The sequence below is a fragment of the Neolamprologus brichardi genome, chromosome 15 (assembly GCF_056152115.1).
Source record: "Neolamprologus brichardi isolate AB-2024 chromosome 15, ASM5615211v1, whole genome shotgun sequence".
NCBI classification, from domain to species: domain Eukaryota; kingdom Metazoa; phylum Chordata; class Actinopteri; order Cichliformes; family Cichlidae; genus Neolamprologus; species Neolamprologus brichardi.
Window position 1 is genome coordinate 1,070,564 of NC_142118.1, and position 17,352 is coordinate 1,087,915.

A 17,352-nucleotide genomic window follows, 5' to 3' on the forward strand; every position below is an offset into this window, starting at 1 on the left:
TCATGTTTGTCCCTGTAAAACATTTCGATCATCGTCCTCATGGTGTTGGAAACGGTTGCTTTAACATTATGAACATACCCAGTGTTTAAAAACCACTTTTACAAGCTACAGATGGAAATCTTTACTTTTTAAAAGTTTATTTTATTTTTTATAGCGATATCTAGATATAGAATTGGACACTGATTAATATCCGTAAGGCGATGTGGCTTCATATAAACAAACATAACAGTTCTGTTGTCACACATTAACTAGTGGACACCCAGCTGTGCACACATACAGCGGGTGGGACGGGTGAAACTACATGATACACCTGTAAAGTTACAGAAAAGCTTTCATTGCTCACACTGTCCTGTAATTATACATTTAGAATGTAAAGTTTCCATGAAATCACAGAAAATGTCCTGATGCTTTGGTGTGGTACGGATGGCAGTGATCAACAGGAAAAGCTGTAAGACACATGAAAAGACAGAAGTTCAAACTCTATGCAGTCCTTCGTGTTTCTAAAGCTCTCCAGTGGGTCGAATTGGAGTCTTTGCTGGGGCAGTTTTGGCCCTCAGGCCTTATGTTTGACACCTTGTTGCTTGTCAGTTTTCTCCCATTCACAGAACGCCCGGAGCAAGCTTCATAACTGAGACAGGTTTAATTCACTGCCTGTTACTTATGGTTTGTTCCTGTCGTCTTGTTGCCTTAGTATTTTAATTTGTGGACTCCCTTTAAAGATTGAATTTTATAGCCTTACTGCCACAAACTGATCAATGAAGTGTTTTTTAAAAAAAATGAGTGCTAAACATTTGTAAAGAAACCAGATTTATTGGATTTCTGTTGTGTATAAAAGTTACATAGCAAGGAAAGAACTGTACGGTGGCTTATGGCCAATGGGATGTTTAAAGCAGCTTTTTAGTGTTTACAATATTCATTGAAAGATGTTCTTGAAGTTACTGGATGCCTTTTACATGCTAGCTTGTCTAATAATCTTTATCACATAATTCTATAATCTTTTCTATAACTTAAGATTGTCATCATAGGCCGCATTACATAATCACACAGCAATCATAGAGTACCTTGTCTTTGCTCAAAGGTCCAAAGAGGTACAGAAACATTTGGATTTATTTACACTAAAAGATAAAAACTGATTACAAAGATTTGTTAAGAAATTGCAGCTTATAGTAAAGATGTCACCAACAGTGAGAAGAAAGTTTCAAGCTGCTCGTTTGCAACATTCAGGCCTCCTGAAACAAACACTACGCTGAGTGCTTGATCCATCCAGAAAGAATAAATCCATCCTTTGATGAGGTAGAGATTAGATTTCCATCTGATTACTGCTTTACAAATTATTTCCAGTTTGTAAAATGTGCTTAAAAAAAATGCCAAGTAGGCCTGACTTGACATTTTAAACCCATTGCACTGACTCCTGCGCACAAGGCGAATGCGAGAGGCCACAGTATAAGAGGCACAGCGCCGGTTCAGATGGCGGACTGAAGCAAGTTGACATTAGTTCCTGGGATGAGGTTTTCATCTTCTCCGTCTATCAGAGGGTCCCACTGGTTAAAGTTCTTCTCCAGGCCTGCAAGAGTTTTGCACAATAAGCAGAGCATTACTTCATGCAGACCAACAGCCAACTCCTCACAGCTCAGCTGATACCGCCGTACACATCTATTAATCCTATGAAACAGCTTTAATGTGCCCACAGCTGAAGTGTGTTCCTGCATTACATGATTAAATCTGACGAACGACTAGCAGGAGCTCTTACCGAGATGGCGTTGCAGAAACGCTAGTGTTGCTTTATTGCACAGGTCTATGGCGAGCTCTGGGTCGATCTCTCCTTTGAGTTTCATCAGCTTCCCGATCCAGTTGCCTGTGAGAAAGGTGAAGTCTGGGAAACTCTGGTGGACTGTACCTCTGAAAGAAAGCAGGTGAAGAAGAGACGTCATCACAAAATCAGCCCAAAGTCTCTGAATGAAAGTGCAGCAGACCAGTAGTGGTACCTGATGGTGATCATTTTCCTCTGTATGACGGCCGAGTCGAGCTTCTTCATGCGGCTGATGTTTCCCGCCCACTGGAACTTCTCTGAGTTGATGAAAAAGATTGGCTGCTTCACCCGAGGAAAGATCTCATCGTCTAAAGGAGTCATCCAGGAGTCTAGTGCTACTCCACACCTGTTTGCACCATAGCAGGCCAGGTTATTACTTTCAATAATCTGGGTCTGTGACTGCTGCCTGTAACACACGTTTCTAATGTATACTAAGCAAAGTGAAATGCCCTCATGCACACAGCTCTAGCCCTGCAGACATTATGGACAATAAGAGTGCAGTTACAAGAAGTGATAAAAGACTGGAAACCAAAAGTCCCATAAAAACATACTTGAATTTAACCTCTTTACACAGAGCCTCTATGACTGTTGCTCCTCCAAAAGAATGGCCCATCACTGCTATCCTGCACAGGTCCATGGAGTTCTGTTACCAAGAACATGAGAGAGAATTACGAAATCAGCACAAATGAAATTTACTCCACTGCGTTTCACATTTTTCCTCATCACAGATTAAAGTCTGCTGATGTTCTTTATGCAAAACAGCATTTCATGAACTTTGGACTCTGCAGCTGATGGATAAGCTGAGGCTAACTCAGGTTTTTCCTCAGTGCACTTTCGAAGTCATCTGAAACTAGTTGATGTCATTTTATTGTTTATACACACACGGCAGCACAAAAAGTAAGAACTTTGTGTTTGATACTTCTTTGTTGTACCAATGCTTCTTGCCAATAATCTACAGCTGCAAAGTATATTTGGTGCCACGTTTGTAAGGAAAACGCATTTGTGCGGGCCGATGCCGAACAGCTTATTCTGTGTCGACTCTTGTGTGGCGTTGGATGGGATGAGCAAAGTATGAAGAAACAAGACATATTGGCAGTTTAACAGTGTTTTTCACAAGTCAGCCAACAAAACCAAAAGTAGTGGTTGAAGAATGGGAAGCTATACCACAGCACTGCGTGACCAGCACGAGGAGCAGGTGCCATGCTGTTGTGGCCGTGTGTGGTTCCTCCACATGCTGTTGTTATGACTCTTATGTCTTCAGAGTTCAATAAATGACACCAAGTAGAAGATTTGGCAACTTTTTCAAACTTGTGGCAAAATGTGGGGGAAATAAATAAGCCTGGTCTAAGACTTATTGCCCAGAAGCATTGATACAATCAAGTCAACTAAATAAGACTTTTGGTGCCAAGCTTATATATAAAAAAAATGTGCTGGTAAATGAACTTTGGAAGCTCGAGACTTTAGGGAAAGTTGCAATAACCACAAAGATACAACACTGCTAGAAACACTCGTTGGTCTTCTAAGCATCACACAGAAAACCCTGAAACAGATGTTCCAAATGTACAAGCTGACTTTTTGTGAACTAAGAAATGATTAAGAAATTGAACAAGTGCTGGAATTTAAGGATGTGCACACAGGAAGCAGTTCACTCAACCATTCATCGCTTTGGAGCTGATGTTTGTTGCAGACACTCTGTGCTGTACACACCTGCCCCGTATGTCAATCAGCATCATCTTTGCAATACTTCACCTCAAAGCTTAGAAAGGTTGAGTGCTGGGTTAGCCTACATCGCTTTGTCAGTGGTTTCTTCGCCCAGCTTGAAGTTGCACCACTCTGTGGTCTCTGGTCAAAACCTTGCCGTTGCTTCCTGATCTACTCTTTAAACTTTTCTGTTTCAAGTTGAGCAATCGAAGCAGTGAAGAATACCCCTGACTGACACACGACAGGAGTATAAATAGATTGGAAGTTGCCTAGGTAACCAGAGGCTGGAATGTCTGCTTCCTACGACGGGGGTCCACACAGGATCACCGCTTTGTTGCCGACGGCTGGTTGCTAGGTTAACCCTTTAATGTATGTCACTCTGTCATGTGTCAGTAACCAGCACACTTTGCTCTCCCAGGTAACAGCATCAGCTGTTCACCTCGAAGGTGAGAAGAGTTCAGCTTTAAACACTAAAGCTAAAAGGCTGCAACTGTTGCCTTTTAGCTTTGATCAAACTTCAAAGAGACGTCTAACACACGCCCACAAACTGCGTTTCCTGGAGCCTTGTGACACTTGCCAACTTGCCCCATGCTCATGTTACAGCTACTTTCTGCATCTTGTGACACATTTCCATTATTGTGTTTGCTACCACACACTGCATGACATGCATGCATGTCAGCTGTCCTGCATGCATGTCACAGCCAGAGGTAACCAAAAGCTTACCGTCAGCGTCGACCAGTCGAAGTGCGTCTCCAGAACATTTTGCACTGAGATTCCTGAGTTGATTTCAGTGAGTTTATCCAGAGCCAGAATGCATTCATCTGCTCGTTGTTTCACCTGAAAGATGAAACAAATGAATTCATTCTGTTTCTTTAAGGCGCCATTAATATTTACCTTTACATTCACGACATCTGTACAGATACGACAAACAAAACCATCTTTTTTCCCCTACTATGGGATTTATATACTCCCGGTCTCCCTAAACTTTTGTTTATGGTGGGCAGCCAATCAGAGGGAGCTTCTCTTAAAGGGAGGGGACAGGAAGCTCTAGTGGAGCTGAGCTGCTGCACTTGGACTACAAGATAAACCAGGATTGTGTTGAACTGTGAGTTTTGCAAAACTACTCTGATGAACAGAAAAAAAAGAAATATCCCTCGCCTTAATCGTAGATTTAAAAAGCCAACTGCTATCTGCACTCCCTCGTTCCTTTCAGCTTTAAGATAAATGGATGTGACCACACGCTTGCTGTTTAACGTAACGTGCCCAGATGAAAACAACAATGTCAGCTAGAACAAACAAGGATGTGGTTTGATTTTAACATCAGTGCCAAGCTGCCTGCGAGCAAGCGGGTATGAAGTTCACATGTTATGCAATCAAGAGGCTGAATTTTAAACCCACAGAGGGAGTCTGTGGGTAATCTCTGCAACAACATACTTGTTTGTTTCTGAGGGGGAATTCGCTCTCTCCGTGCTGCAGAGCTCTGTAGTACATCCACTCCTTCACCAAGCTCTGTTGGGTGGCACCGGATGATTTTGTCAAACTTGCATTTGACCTTTCTGACTCTGGCTTCTCACAAAAATAATACGTAGCTGACGCCGACTGGTCTCTGTGGGAGAAAAATAAACATAACCTGTAGTTCCAGCCCTGGGAACAGAAATTACTTCCTTCATGTTACTTGGAACAGTTATGGTGTAGACACATGCAGAGAGCACATCCTGGCCCTCTCTCTGTAAGAAGCAAAGTCACTCTCATGTTGTTGCTCTCACACTGCAGCCGTGTGCTCTGTCTGCGGCTTTGTCAGCATGTCGCCGGCTGCTAAAATTCAGCAAAATATCACTTCCATCACCGTAAGTGACGGGCCAGCTGTGGCCATTATGTTCATCTCCATACGGTCCCCCTTGTCTGCATACTGAAAAGAATTGTGATGAGCTGGTTCATACCATTGTCTGCACACCCTTTCCACTCCTACTCCACACATAAACAGACAGCCAAGCAAACAACAGCAGAGGACAAACGTTCAGCTACGATTTCCTCCAAATGAAGATGACAAAGCACAGATTTCAAACTCATTTTACATCGTGGGCCACATACGACCCACTCTGACCTTAAGTGTGCGACCACTTAAGGTCAGAAACTCCAATTTCTGTCAGTGTAAAGATGTTGAAACATAATTAATCCCTGAGATATCTTCATATGAGGAAAAGAAGTGCAATTGCAACAATTTGTCTTAGTTTTGTTACATGTGTAAAATAAGAGAAACACTGTTGCTAGCTCATTGTGCACACTGTCATGCATTTAGAATAATGTACCTTTTTATAGTAAAAACATCTTTAGTAGATGCTCAAAAAATGGGAACTTTTCTGTCATTTAATTTTTTGTATCTATCAGTAACTTTCTGGTGTAGCATGGACACAATGGTCTGTAAAACTTTAAATACAGTTAATAGTTTCAAATCCATAGAGAAGAGAGATTTTATTTGTCAGTTGCAGTTGCCACAACCGAGATGACAGACCTTGCTGACCGTACATACACAACATCACACTGGGCAGACAGCTTTCCAGTGGGCCCGATTGGAGTCTCTGCCTGGCCGATACTGGCCCCTGGGCCCTATGTTTGACAACCCTGCTATAGAACAGTTGGTGTTTAATGGAATAAAAATGACATATGAACTAAATTGGAAAATTACCTGTGTTCCACTGATGCCACGATGAAGCCCTGAGAGGCCATTTCTGCACATATCGCTGAATACAAGGTCCTGAGAAACAATCACAGGAGCCACAGTGTGAGCAGAACTTGTAACGATTATTGCTGCAGGAGTGATGAAATAAAAAAAACAAATGCATTGTGTGTGTACCTAAAAGCTCCCAAGCCGTGGGAGAAGATGATCACGGGACATTTTTCATTTGATTTAAATGGAGCATCCAAATAGGCTGGGATCTTGAAGGACCCTGAAATAGATAAAAAATGAGGAACATTCACTTTGCCTATTTTTTTAACCAAATTAGAAAATGAAAGAAACCATCTTTCTATTTTTGTAGTGACTAAAGTCATATAATATTGCTGTCCTGACCAAATAAATGTGACTTTTACACCACAGAGAAATGGACTGTCAGGTTGGCGGTGGAAGCACAAGCACACAAGACTTGAGAAAAAATAGTCAATTTTATGCCATGAAATCATTAGAAATACTGGATTTTCCTAATTTATTCACCAAAGAGGTAGTTGAAGATCCTTTCACTGAGGGCCCTGTTCATTTTCATGAAGTCAGCCAAACCATTAAAGTACTCCTTGTATGGGACCCAGTCAGGCTTCCCTGCACTTTCCATCTCCTGACAGGGATAGTACAGCCGGAAGAAGGTGCCCTGTTGGAGAGACAGACAGTTAGTTCAAGCAACTCAGCAGAAGGCCATTTGCTCCCGTGATGTCAGCAGCCTGTTTGGCCCAAATACCCGTGGGTACCCAGCCCAGCATCTGCAGCACACTCAAGAGTGTCAAACACAAATATGTGACCTCAGCTGTTACATGTCAGCATGAACAAAGGTTTTCTTTTGCTTGTACCTCTGCAGTGTGGTCCATCATGAAGTCAGTGCAGCCCACAGCGTTTGGGCCGTTGCCTGGAGGGATCCCGAGGTGGTTACTGCAGCTGCTGCCCATGGTGAAGAAACCGAGCGCGGACCTCCTGTGGTCTGGCAAATAGAAACACACACACGTGTACATCAATACTGCTGCTCTATAAAAGGGAAAGATATCAGGAAGCTACTGACTGCAATGAATAAATGTGTATATGCAGACTGTATTATTATATAGTTTATTAGTATCAAATGAAAGGCAAAAACTTGTTCACTGTGGTAACTGTAACCAGCCGTATATGAGACCGAGTCGCGAAGTTTACCCTTGATCTAACCGCAGAGCCCCACACAATCGCACATTTAACTAAACGGGTCAAAGTGTTTGTGCTGTCAGTTAAAACAAAACCCAAAACGTGGCGTGTTAACTCCTACCTGTCCTCGCCCACGCGTTAACTCTCTTGACTCCTAACTGAACAAACCCTCCATAAGAAAACATCGACTAGAGCACTTTTGACAGCGACCTATCCAAACGTTCTCTATCTCCTCTTTAGCTGCCGGTAACACTCGTTAAATAAAACAAAAGCCTACCGGAGATACAGAAGTGCGAGCGCTGCCCGCTGTTTCTGCATCAGTTTCGCAATATCACCGTGGACTGACAGAGCAGTCACAGGATAAATGTACTACTTTGGGAGTGGTTAATGTTTTTGTCAGCTAGCCGCTGCTAGCATAGGAGGGGGCTAAACCAGAGTAGTGGATGAACGGTGTTGAGTCACTGTGGCAGTCCTGCCTTTGCCGGCCTAATGGCGTCCCCCAACTGAAACCTTAATGACCTACATGTCATATTATTTAACAGTTGGCAATCATGATTCTATCATTACTGTAATTACGACATTGGCGGCTCTAAATATAAACTCAACCAGGCGTATGAAATTGTGTTAACTGCTCTGTTTACGGCTCTGGTTTATCGCAGCGACTCTCGCTGACAGCTCTGGGATCACTTGTTGCACTTGTTTACAACAATCATCGACCCTTTAATTAATATTTTCATTAATATCGTGTGAGCCAAGGTGCTGTTGCCAAAGCAGCTGCATATAAGCGCTGGCTTCTCAGTGAAAATGGCACTTTTAAAGTGTCTGTACTTTTGATGTGACTCCACGTCTGTTGGGGGCAGTAGAGGGCAGCCGAGCGGGAAACAAAGCGAGAAGAAGAGCAGTGGAGAACGATGCTGCGTTAGCAAAGCTAACTGTTTCAACTCATTTATCAACAACTCCTTGTGTTAAAGATGAAATTGGTGAGTAAAAAGCAGATCAGTGAAGAGAACAACGAATGTAGGAATCGTCGAAAATGATTAACTTATACTCACCCAAAAGCGACTGTTAGCTGGAAGCTAATAGCGTTTTTTGGTACAGTTGAATAAAGTGGAAAAGCGAGCAGCGAGCAGCAAGTCAGTACAGCGTGAAGTGTTTAACTATGCATACGAAAAAACGGAAACACAATCCCCTGGTGTCGTGTTTATCCTGTTTTACTGTATCTGCACCTTTGTACTCCTACACACACCTACACACACCTGTGGTTTTAACGGTGCATTTCCTCCTTGCAGTACTGTCTGTCGGGTCATCCTACATTGCCCTGCAATGTCCTCAAGTTCAAGTCCACCACTATCATGTTGGACTGTGGACTGGACACCACCTCTGTCCTCAACTTCCTGCCCCTGCCTTTGGTGCACAGGTGAGTCACTGACAGTAATTCACTCATTCGTGGATAACAGATATGTTTTTCTTGATGATGATGATGATGATCCTTTTTTTTTCAGTCCAAGACTTTCCAAGCTACCTGGTTGGGTCTCTAAGGATGGAACAATAAATTTGGAAAAGGCACGAGAAGCTGTTTGTAATGTGTTTAGGTTACTTGGCGTGTATTTCAACTTACTGCAGTTTATTATGAAGATGTGCCGATTTATCTGTGGGGGAAAAACTGTTTCGCCTTATGCTTGCAGGAGCTGAAGGAGTGCGCAGGGAGGGTGTTTGTTGACGCACAGCCAGAGTTCTGTCTCCCTGAGGTAGACATCCCTGATACTTCATCTCTGCATCAGTGTTGTAGCTTGTGCTAGAATGTCTTTCTGCAAAACAGGGGCCACTGTGAAGCATCAGAGTTGCAGCAAATCGACCTGTTTTAAACAAATAATAAGAAGGAAAAAGAAACCTGATAGGCCTGCCACAACTGACAAGAATAGGGGAATCCTGTCAGAGAAATCAGTTACTATGATCAGCACAGTGTGATTACCACGTCTTTTACTTTCACAGTAGACCCTAAAACATAAATCTTAATAAATACCTGAAGTACCACAATGATATTTATTTAATCTCAATAACCCACAGAGAGAACTGTTGGACCTGTCCACCATCGATGTCATCCTAATCTCAAACTACCACTGCATGATGGCCCTGCCTTACATCACAGAGCACACCGGCTTCACCGGGACAGTGTACGCCACGGAGCCCACGCTACAGATTGGCAGGTGACAGATGCAGGGGATGAATACCACATCTTACTATTTCTATATTATTTTTGTGATATCATTATTATTTTATTTGGTAAAATGAGATACAGGTCACACGTCTTCAGTTGCGTTTACGCTCGTCCTTCCTGTTTCCTTCCTCAGGCTGCTGATGGAGGAGCTCGTGAACTTCATGGAGAGAGTTCCTAAAGCCCAGTCTGCCACGTCCTGGAAGAACAAGGAGATACAAAGGTCGTCTAGTTTTGTAAAAATATTCTGTGTGTGTGCGTTTTGTCTGAGGTGACACATGAAATACAGTTACTGACTTTGTTTTAGTCATTTTTGAAGTTTCATTTTACCTTCACATAATTTGTCTGGTGTTTTGTTACACCTCCACTAACAGGGTGGTGTAACTCCACCGTTCAAATGAATACTTATGTTGTTGCATTAGGATGCTCCCGGGGCCGCTGAAGGATGCAGTTGATGTGTGGATGTGGAAGCGATGCTACAGCATGCAGGAGGTTAACTCTGCACTCAGCAAAGTGCAGCTTGTGGGTTATTCACAGAAAGTGGTGAGAATTGATTACGTCCAGGAGATATTTAAGATTTCACATTTTTGCTTTTGTGCAGCGGTGACTTCTCCTCGTCTTTTTTCTCGTTTGTTTTTCTTGCAGGAGTTGTTTGGAGCTGTACAAGTCTCCCCATTAAGCTCCGGCTACTCGCTGGGGAGCTCCAACTGGATCATCCAGTCTCACCATGAGAAGGTGTCCTATGTGTCTGGCTCATCTCTACTCACCACACATCCTCAGGTAGGCCAGCAGCCTGAATGCTTCACCATTTCAAAGTCTACTGGGCGCAACCCTTGAAGCTTTTTTCCTGAGCTGAGTGATTTCTGTCATATTTCGGGGCTGTTTACAGAACCAACTGACAAAATGCGTGTGCAGCAGTCAGGGAGGGTGGTCTCTGCTCGTGCAGCTAAACCACGTCATTATTGATTTTTACTAAGGTGTCAAAACTTGTCATTGAGGGTTAGGGCTGCCACGATTAGTAGACTAGTCACGATTACGTTGACTATTAAAATCGTCGACGACTGATTTACACGTCGACGCGTCGTTTGAAGCTTTGTAAGATCACAAAAGACGCAGGAATAAGTAGTAGGATTTAAGAGTGTAATAACGGACTGAAACAGAAGATGGCAGCACTGCATGTACAAGGATGGCAGCTGCCGTTAAACCCCGAAGAAGAAGAAGCTGTGTCCCAGAATTCATAGCGCAGCCCAGCTCAGTTTCCAACAATGGCGGCTAGTTAGTTTTAATATTACTCTTATTATTCTTTCTGGGTCACAAAATAAACGTTTAACATATTTTCAGGCGAGAATGTAGCTGTGTAAACCTCAAATATCTGCTCAGTTTATCAAGACACCACATATTTTCAAAAGCGCTCCGACGTTTTCGGAGACGTCTGTTAGCCACTAGCTCGATAGCTAGCCGGGGGCTAGGCTAACTAGAGCTGTGAGAACACCGGACTCCCGGCAAATCGTTTTCAAACCCACCGCCGTCTTTCGCTACTCAGGTTAAACATGATATATAAGTCACTTAGATAACTTAAAAATGTTATTGTTTGGCTTTTTTTAGTATTTTATTTGTTCCTGAGTAAATCGGTTTGGCTGAGATTAAAGTTATAGTTTTTACACAGCTGAATAAACGTCAAGCAGACAGCTGATTATCAGAAGTGTGAGATGCTGGAGAATTTACTCCGGTGTCCTGTTATATTTTAGATAGCAAGGAGTTTATTAAACTTCACCGAAACAATCTGCAAATTTCATTAAAATTTAATAAACTATCATCTTGTCTTTATTTGTAGTTAGCACATACCTTAAACACTTAAAGCTGTAAGCTAATGATAGTTATATAAGAGCAGATGCTGCTGGTGCAATAAGCTGTAGTTTTATGTCCAATGGATGATGATCTGATTAGTCGACTAATTGCAAAAATAATCGGTGACTAGTCAACTATCAAAATAATCGTTTGTGGCAGCCCTATTAAGGGTCCAGCGGAGGTCATCAAATGTCGTCTTTATGGGGGAGAAAGTTAAAGTTTGAAGGGATTGAGGACAAAACCGTCACGATCTCGAGTGTAAAGAGTGCAGTCTGTTATTTGTTTAGTAACAGATTTCCTTTTTCCTGTGCTCAGAGTTTCTTTTGGAAGCTAAATGTTTAGGCGAGTGTTTGTCAGTGCGCTGTAATTGTTTGAATCCAGTCTGTTCTGTCCTATTACAACTACTCTGCACAGTTTCTCTTCTTCTCTGCTCTCAGCCCATGGACCAGAGCTCCCTAAAGAATAGTGACGTCCTCATTCTGACAGGCCTCACTCAGATGCCTACTGCCAACCCAGACGGCATGCTGGGAGAATTCTGCAGTAACTTGGGTGGGTTTTAATGTAGCGCTTAGATTTCTGTGGCGTGTGAAAAGAACCAAACGTTGAAGTCATTCTTGAATGATGTTGTCTGTGCTTGTTCATCTGCGTTCTGCAGCCATGACCATCCGGGCAGGAGGAAATGTGCTGGTGCCGTGCTACTCCTCGGGAGTGATCTACGACCTGCTCGAGTGTTTGTACCAGTTCATAGAGAGCGCCAACCTGGGGACCACACCCTTCTACTTCATCTCACCCATAGCCAACAGCTCGCTGGAGTTCTCTCAGATCTTCGCCGAGTGGTGAGCGGCCGTTTATCGAAAGCTTCTCGATTCTGTCGTGAAAGTTTGATTTTAGGTTTTACTGTTTTTCTTCAGCATTCGCTCGGTTAGCTTGTCCTCATTTTTCCACGTCTTCCACAACAAGTCATGATGCAGTCACTCTGATAATTAGGAACACAGAAGTGCAGCAAACAGCAGAGAGACGATAACGTGTGTGACTGTGGAATATTCCACGTGATTTTTCTTTTTCTCAAATATTTCAGGCTTTGTCACAACAAGCAAACAAAGGTTTATCTCCCAGAGCCGCCTTTCCCACACGCAGAGGTGAGTCAAGAACACTGGCAGTAGGCCTGGGCCATATCATACCGCTCACGGTAACACCGGTACAATGTTAGGCAACGATAAGAAAATGAAATATGGCGATAGAATATGGGTAAAACGCGCATGTGCAGTGCCTTTGTTTACATACACACATGGTGGAAAATCATGGCGACGCAGAATGAGTAGGGCGAAAGCGGATCGTTGAATGAAACAGATGAACCTGAACTGGTTTGTAAAAATGCTGCAGCTTCAGTGGTGGAAGTGGTTTAGCTTTCATCCGTCAGATACACAACAAAGCTCTATTTTTGGTAGCGCATGCTAGCGGGCCGTCGTTATTACTGAACCGATTTTATGGACACGGCGCTCAAAATTCTGTCAAATGTTTCAGTTCGACTTTGCTAAGCTACGAAGCCGCACCGCTTGATGGATTGTCGGAGCGTTACGGCTATCGTAGGCGGAGCCTCGCGGAGTGATACGTACTGTGCTTCAACATATAACGTTTAACCTCTTTTTAAGTTGTGTGGATATTATACATGGTTATGCTGAGGATATGTCGGCCAGTTTCCACTGGAAATGCCTTTTGGTTAAACTGTCAGCGAGGAATTTGCACTGTTAAATATTTATATAACTTTAATGCACATAAAAAAAACAGCTGCTTGTTTAAGTGAAAATACATTGGTAGTTTTTTGCACTAATAAAGTTGTGGAGTTGTAAAGTATTTTGTCTCGTGTCAATTATATCGTCAGTTATATCGTTAGCACACATTTTCAAATATATGTATCGTGATAAATATTTTTGGCCATATTGCCCTGCCCTACTGGCAGTGCACTTCTTTATACTGAAAATAATCATTAGATTATAGGGAACCTACTTTTTTTAGGTTTTTAACTTGAGGTCCCAGTGGAGGTCATCAAATGTCGTCTTTATGGGGGAGAAAGTTAAAGTTAGAGATGGACCCGATACTGACCTAAATGACTGGATCAGATATTGGAGAGAAATAAAAAAATGTAATCGATCCATTAAATATCACAAAAGCACCTCACAAAACTTGCGACACGCCGTAACTCAGCTCATAACCTCAGCACGTCAGAGCAGTGTGCGTCACGTGATAGAGCGGCTGTGGCGTGCGAGAGCATTGGTTGAGCATTTGGAGCTTTGCTACCAAACCAGCATTTCATCTCTGAGGAAGTATTTATATTTTATGCAAATTCATGTTTGGTTGGAGAAAACGTAGCTTTGAATTGGAAAGCATTAGGCAAATAGTGTTCGAACAGGCCAGTGCTATCACAAGTCATTAATAACAGCTGACATGTAGCCACGAGTTGCATCAAATGTGAGTGAGATGTGCTTTTGCCTGGAGCGCATCGTACCTCTAACACGTTATAAAAAGCAGAGTCGACTGATGCAAAGACACCAGGATGAAAACACAAGTGCACCTGTGGTGACGATGTTGATAAACTGGTGCTTAAATGTGCTGCTGATGTTTCAGCTCATCCAAACCAACAAGCTGAAGCACTACCCCAGCATTCACGGAGACTTCAGCAGCGACTTCCGTCAGCCCTGCGTGGTTTTCACCGGCCACCCCTCTCTGCGCTTCGGCGACGTCGTTCACTTCATGGAGCTGTGGGGCAAATCCAGCCTTAACACGATCATCTTTACTGGTAATTACAGCTGTCGTTACATCTCAGACGTGACTAAAACAAGGAAAGCTGGTAATGTCCTGTGCCTGATCTTTCTCACTCCCAGAGCCGGACTTCTCCTACCTGGATGCCCTGGCTCCGTACCAGCCGTTAGCCATGAAGTGCGTTTACTGTCCCATCGACACACGGCTCAACTTCCACCAAGTATCAAAGCTGCTCAAGGAAGTCCAGGTATGCTGTTAGCACCTGATCTGACTATGAGAGATTATGTAAGCGTTCAGGGCAGAGCTCAGCGAAGCAGTGGGTCTTGTGTAAGATTTGAGGGATTTGATTGAAGCATCCCTGTAGTTCCAGGATGGCCCGTTCGCAGCACTAGTTCATTTAGCTGTAGCCTTAATTTAAATGTTAAAGCCAGCTTCAGCCACTCACATTTGTACTCTGAAGCTACAGCCGTGTCTTCTTCCTGCAGCCTCTCCACGTGGTGTGTCCCGAGCAGTACACCCAGCCTCCTCTGACCCAGTCCCACCGCTCCGACCTGATGTTGGAGCTGCAGCCGCCTCCGATGCCCTACAGACGCTGCTCTGTTCTCAACCTGCCCTTCAGACGCCGCTACGAACGCATCTACATCCTGCCTGAGGTGAGGCCCCGAAGAGAAGTCAAAAAAACTCCTCAGAGATGGATCTGAGTTTCTGGCCACAGAGTATCTGTTGTTTCAGAAACAGATGGTGGATTCTCTGATCACTATGACAACGTGGCGTTTGATCAGCTGTTTTTATTGACAAATCTTCTCGCTGTCAGAAAGCTAAGAGTCGTATTTTTCTCTTCCTAGCTGGCCAACTCGCTGGTGCCCTCGGAGATCAAACCCGGCGTCTCTGTGGCGACCGTGTCTGCGTTGCTGCACTCAAAGGACAACAAGCACACGTTACAGGTGAGCCAGAACACTTGCACTTCCATTAGAGAATCAGCTGATCAGAGCTCAGCTGCATTTTTCTTTCATTTGTTCCCAGTCGGTGCCCAAACCCCCTCCCATGCCCCCCAGCAAGAAGAGGAAGCGTGTGATTGAGGAGCCCCCCGTAGCGTTGGCCCCTAAACCCATGCTGAGTGGAGCTGTGGCCCTGGAGGCTTTTCTGGCCACTTTGCAGAAGGTGGGAAATCTGAGCGAGCGGGCTGTCGGTGTGCTGTGATGTTAGCTCTTGATGTTAACTTGTTCTGTGCTCATCTGCAGCACGGGATCACAGAGGTTAAAGTGGAGGAAACTGCAGACGGGCACATCCTGCACCTGCAGGCGGAGGACACGCTCATTCAGCTGGAGGAGGACGGGACGCATATCGTCTGTGACAGCGAGCCGCTGAGGACCACGCTCAGGGACCTGGTGCTGCGCTTCCTGCAGAAACTCTGAGCTGAATCCTGGCTGTTAGTTTTTAACCGTGTTTCTGCGTCACTGGGTTACGGACAGAAGGGGAAGGGACGGTGTGGATGCTCAACGGCCATATTCACAGTCGTTTCACTGTACAGCATTGTTTGGTTTTATTTTATAAAACTCAGATGTATTATTTTGTATTTAAAAGTTTTCCAGAGTCGTGCAGTGACTGTCGTTCATCACTTAGTCTTAGGAAAGCTCTAAAAGTGAACGTTGAGACTTTGCTCACGAGCCCGGGCTTTGTGTAGCCGGTGTGTTCCTGCGTTGAAAAGAAACAAAGATCTCGCTCCAACTCCTACAACCAAATGCAAACAGTAGTGAAGAGGCTCAGCTCAACCCACCACAACTCCCAAGCTAGCAAGAACGATCTGTTCATGCTAGCATTAACTGTGCCTATAACACATGTGACACATTTACATTTACAGCATCTAGCAAAGACACACAATCAGAAATATCAGCGTGGCTAAATATACATTATGTGTTGCAGTGTTGGGAAGGACACCGACTCCCCCGCAGGGGAATTGTAGAAAAGGGGAGAGGCCAAAGGGGTGCACTGTTTATAGGGTTGCACCAAAGAAGAAGAACAGTGAGGAGGGGCTCCAACTGATAATGAACAAAACTACAGGCTTGAAGGTCCTAAAAATCAGGTATAACAGGAACGGTTTAACATTTTGTGTAATTGTAACAATTTATGAAGCGGTTACATTTGCACAGGATAAAATGAGGAAAGCGCTTCACTCACATTCCACAGAAGTGTTCCTTCCTGAAACTGAATGAGTAACAGCAGGTGTGTTTTCCCGGCACACGCTGACACGACACAAGAGGAAATGCACAGTAAACATGTTCAACAGGAATGATGACTGAATATTTAATTTAAGCTGGGCTCCCTGAACACACCAGGGCCTCTGTCAGCGTTCACACACACACACACACACACACACACACACACACTCCTCGTGCCTATGGTAGGACAACTTTTCTCCGTGCCCCTGGTACACTGCGCAGAAACACCTTGCCACACACACACGTGCTCTCACTTCTGGAAATGCTCCGTTTCTCTGGTGAGGAAACAAACATTTCCTCCAGGTCTTAAACACAGTTGCACATTTTTCCAGCGGGAGGAGTCGCCCCCTGCTGACCACTATGAAGAATACAGTTTCAGGCACTTTGACAGCAGCTTCGTATCTCAGAACCAGATTCTGTGAAATTCTTCCAACTACATAGACTCCAGATGTTTTATAGTGAGTGTTTGGCCTGGACTCCAACACAGTTTTTCAGCTTGATGTGCATTTATTGAGACACCGTGTGAAAGTTTTGCCTTTTAACATTTGCGTGTAACTTTTCCCAATCTCACAGTGATGAAGAGTCCTGTCAGAAATTCCTGAAGCCAGATTCAGATACTGAAAAGGTTCATGTGTAGCACCTTTTTGTTTCATTCACTTTTCACATGTCGAGCCAAAATATTTGATTTACGTCAGCATGTTGTGCAATGAATTCTTAAAAAATGTGACCAAGTTAGACAAAAGAAGAAGTTTCTGACCTATAAAACGCATTTATAGCAGATGAACAGTATCTGAGTCATGTTCACAAGAATTAGAAAAAACAAACTGTATTAAGCTGACACAGGAGCTGGGAAACACACCTGCACAGAAAAACACACAGTGGGACACCAGCAGTCACGGACTGGCCTCCCAGAGCCCCG

At 43.8% G+C, this 17,352-nt stretch overlaps 2 protein-coding genes across 3 annotated transcripts; one reads left to right on the forward strand and one right to left on the reverse strand.

The window, feature by feature from the left end:
• Positions 1-185: 185 nt before the first annotated feature.
• On the reverse strand, positions 186-7,813 carry pla2g7 (phospholipase A2, group VII (platelet-activating factor acetylhydrolase, plasma)). Of its 2 annotated transcripts, none has more exons than XM_006792965.3 (11): positions 7,513-7,813; positions 7,070-7,197; positions 6,723-6,873; positions 6,366-6,459; positions 6,198-6,266; positions 4,946-5,117; positions 4,235-4,348; positions 2,362-2,453; positions 1,986-2,156; positions 1,751-1,899; positions 186-1,564 (listed from the first exon to the last, which is right to left on the reverse strand). In XM_006792965.3, exons 1-11 carry the CDS (start codon positions 7,574-7,576, stop codon positions 1,464-1,466), a joined length of 1,305 nt encoding a protein of 434 aa, XP_006793028.1. In that variant the 5' UTR covers positions 7,577-7,813; the 3' UTR covers positions 186-1,463. The 2 variants fall into 2 exon arrangements, with proteins under 2 accessions (XP_006793028.1, XP_006793029.1); XM_006792966.3 differs by having other exon boundaries at positions 187-1,564; positions 7,669-7,813.
• A 449-nt stretch (positions 7,814-8,262) lies between these two features.
• On the forward strand, positions 8,263-15,807 carry ints9 (integrator complex subunit 9). Its single transcript, XM_087852484.1, has 17 exons — positions 8,263-8,371; positions 8,681-8,808; positions 8,894-8,954; positions 9,077-9,139; positions 9,459-9,598; positions 9,743-9,829; positions 10,029-10,149; positions 10,252-10,386; positions 11,892-12,003; positions 12,110-12,290; positions 12,533-12,593; positions 14,080-14,251; positions 14,337-14,461; positions 14,700-14,867; positions 15,060-15,158; positions 15,238-15,375; positions 15,456-15,807. The coding sequence occupies exons 1-17, from the start codon at positions 8,363-8,365 to the stop codon at positions 15,627-15,629; spliced, it is 1,974 nt and encodes a 657-aa protein (XP_087708610.1). The 5' UTR covers positions 8,263-8,362; the 3' UTR covers positions 15,630-15,807.
• The last annotated feature ends 1,545 nt before the right edge of the window (positions 15,808-17,352 follow it).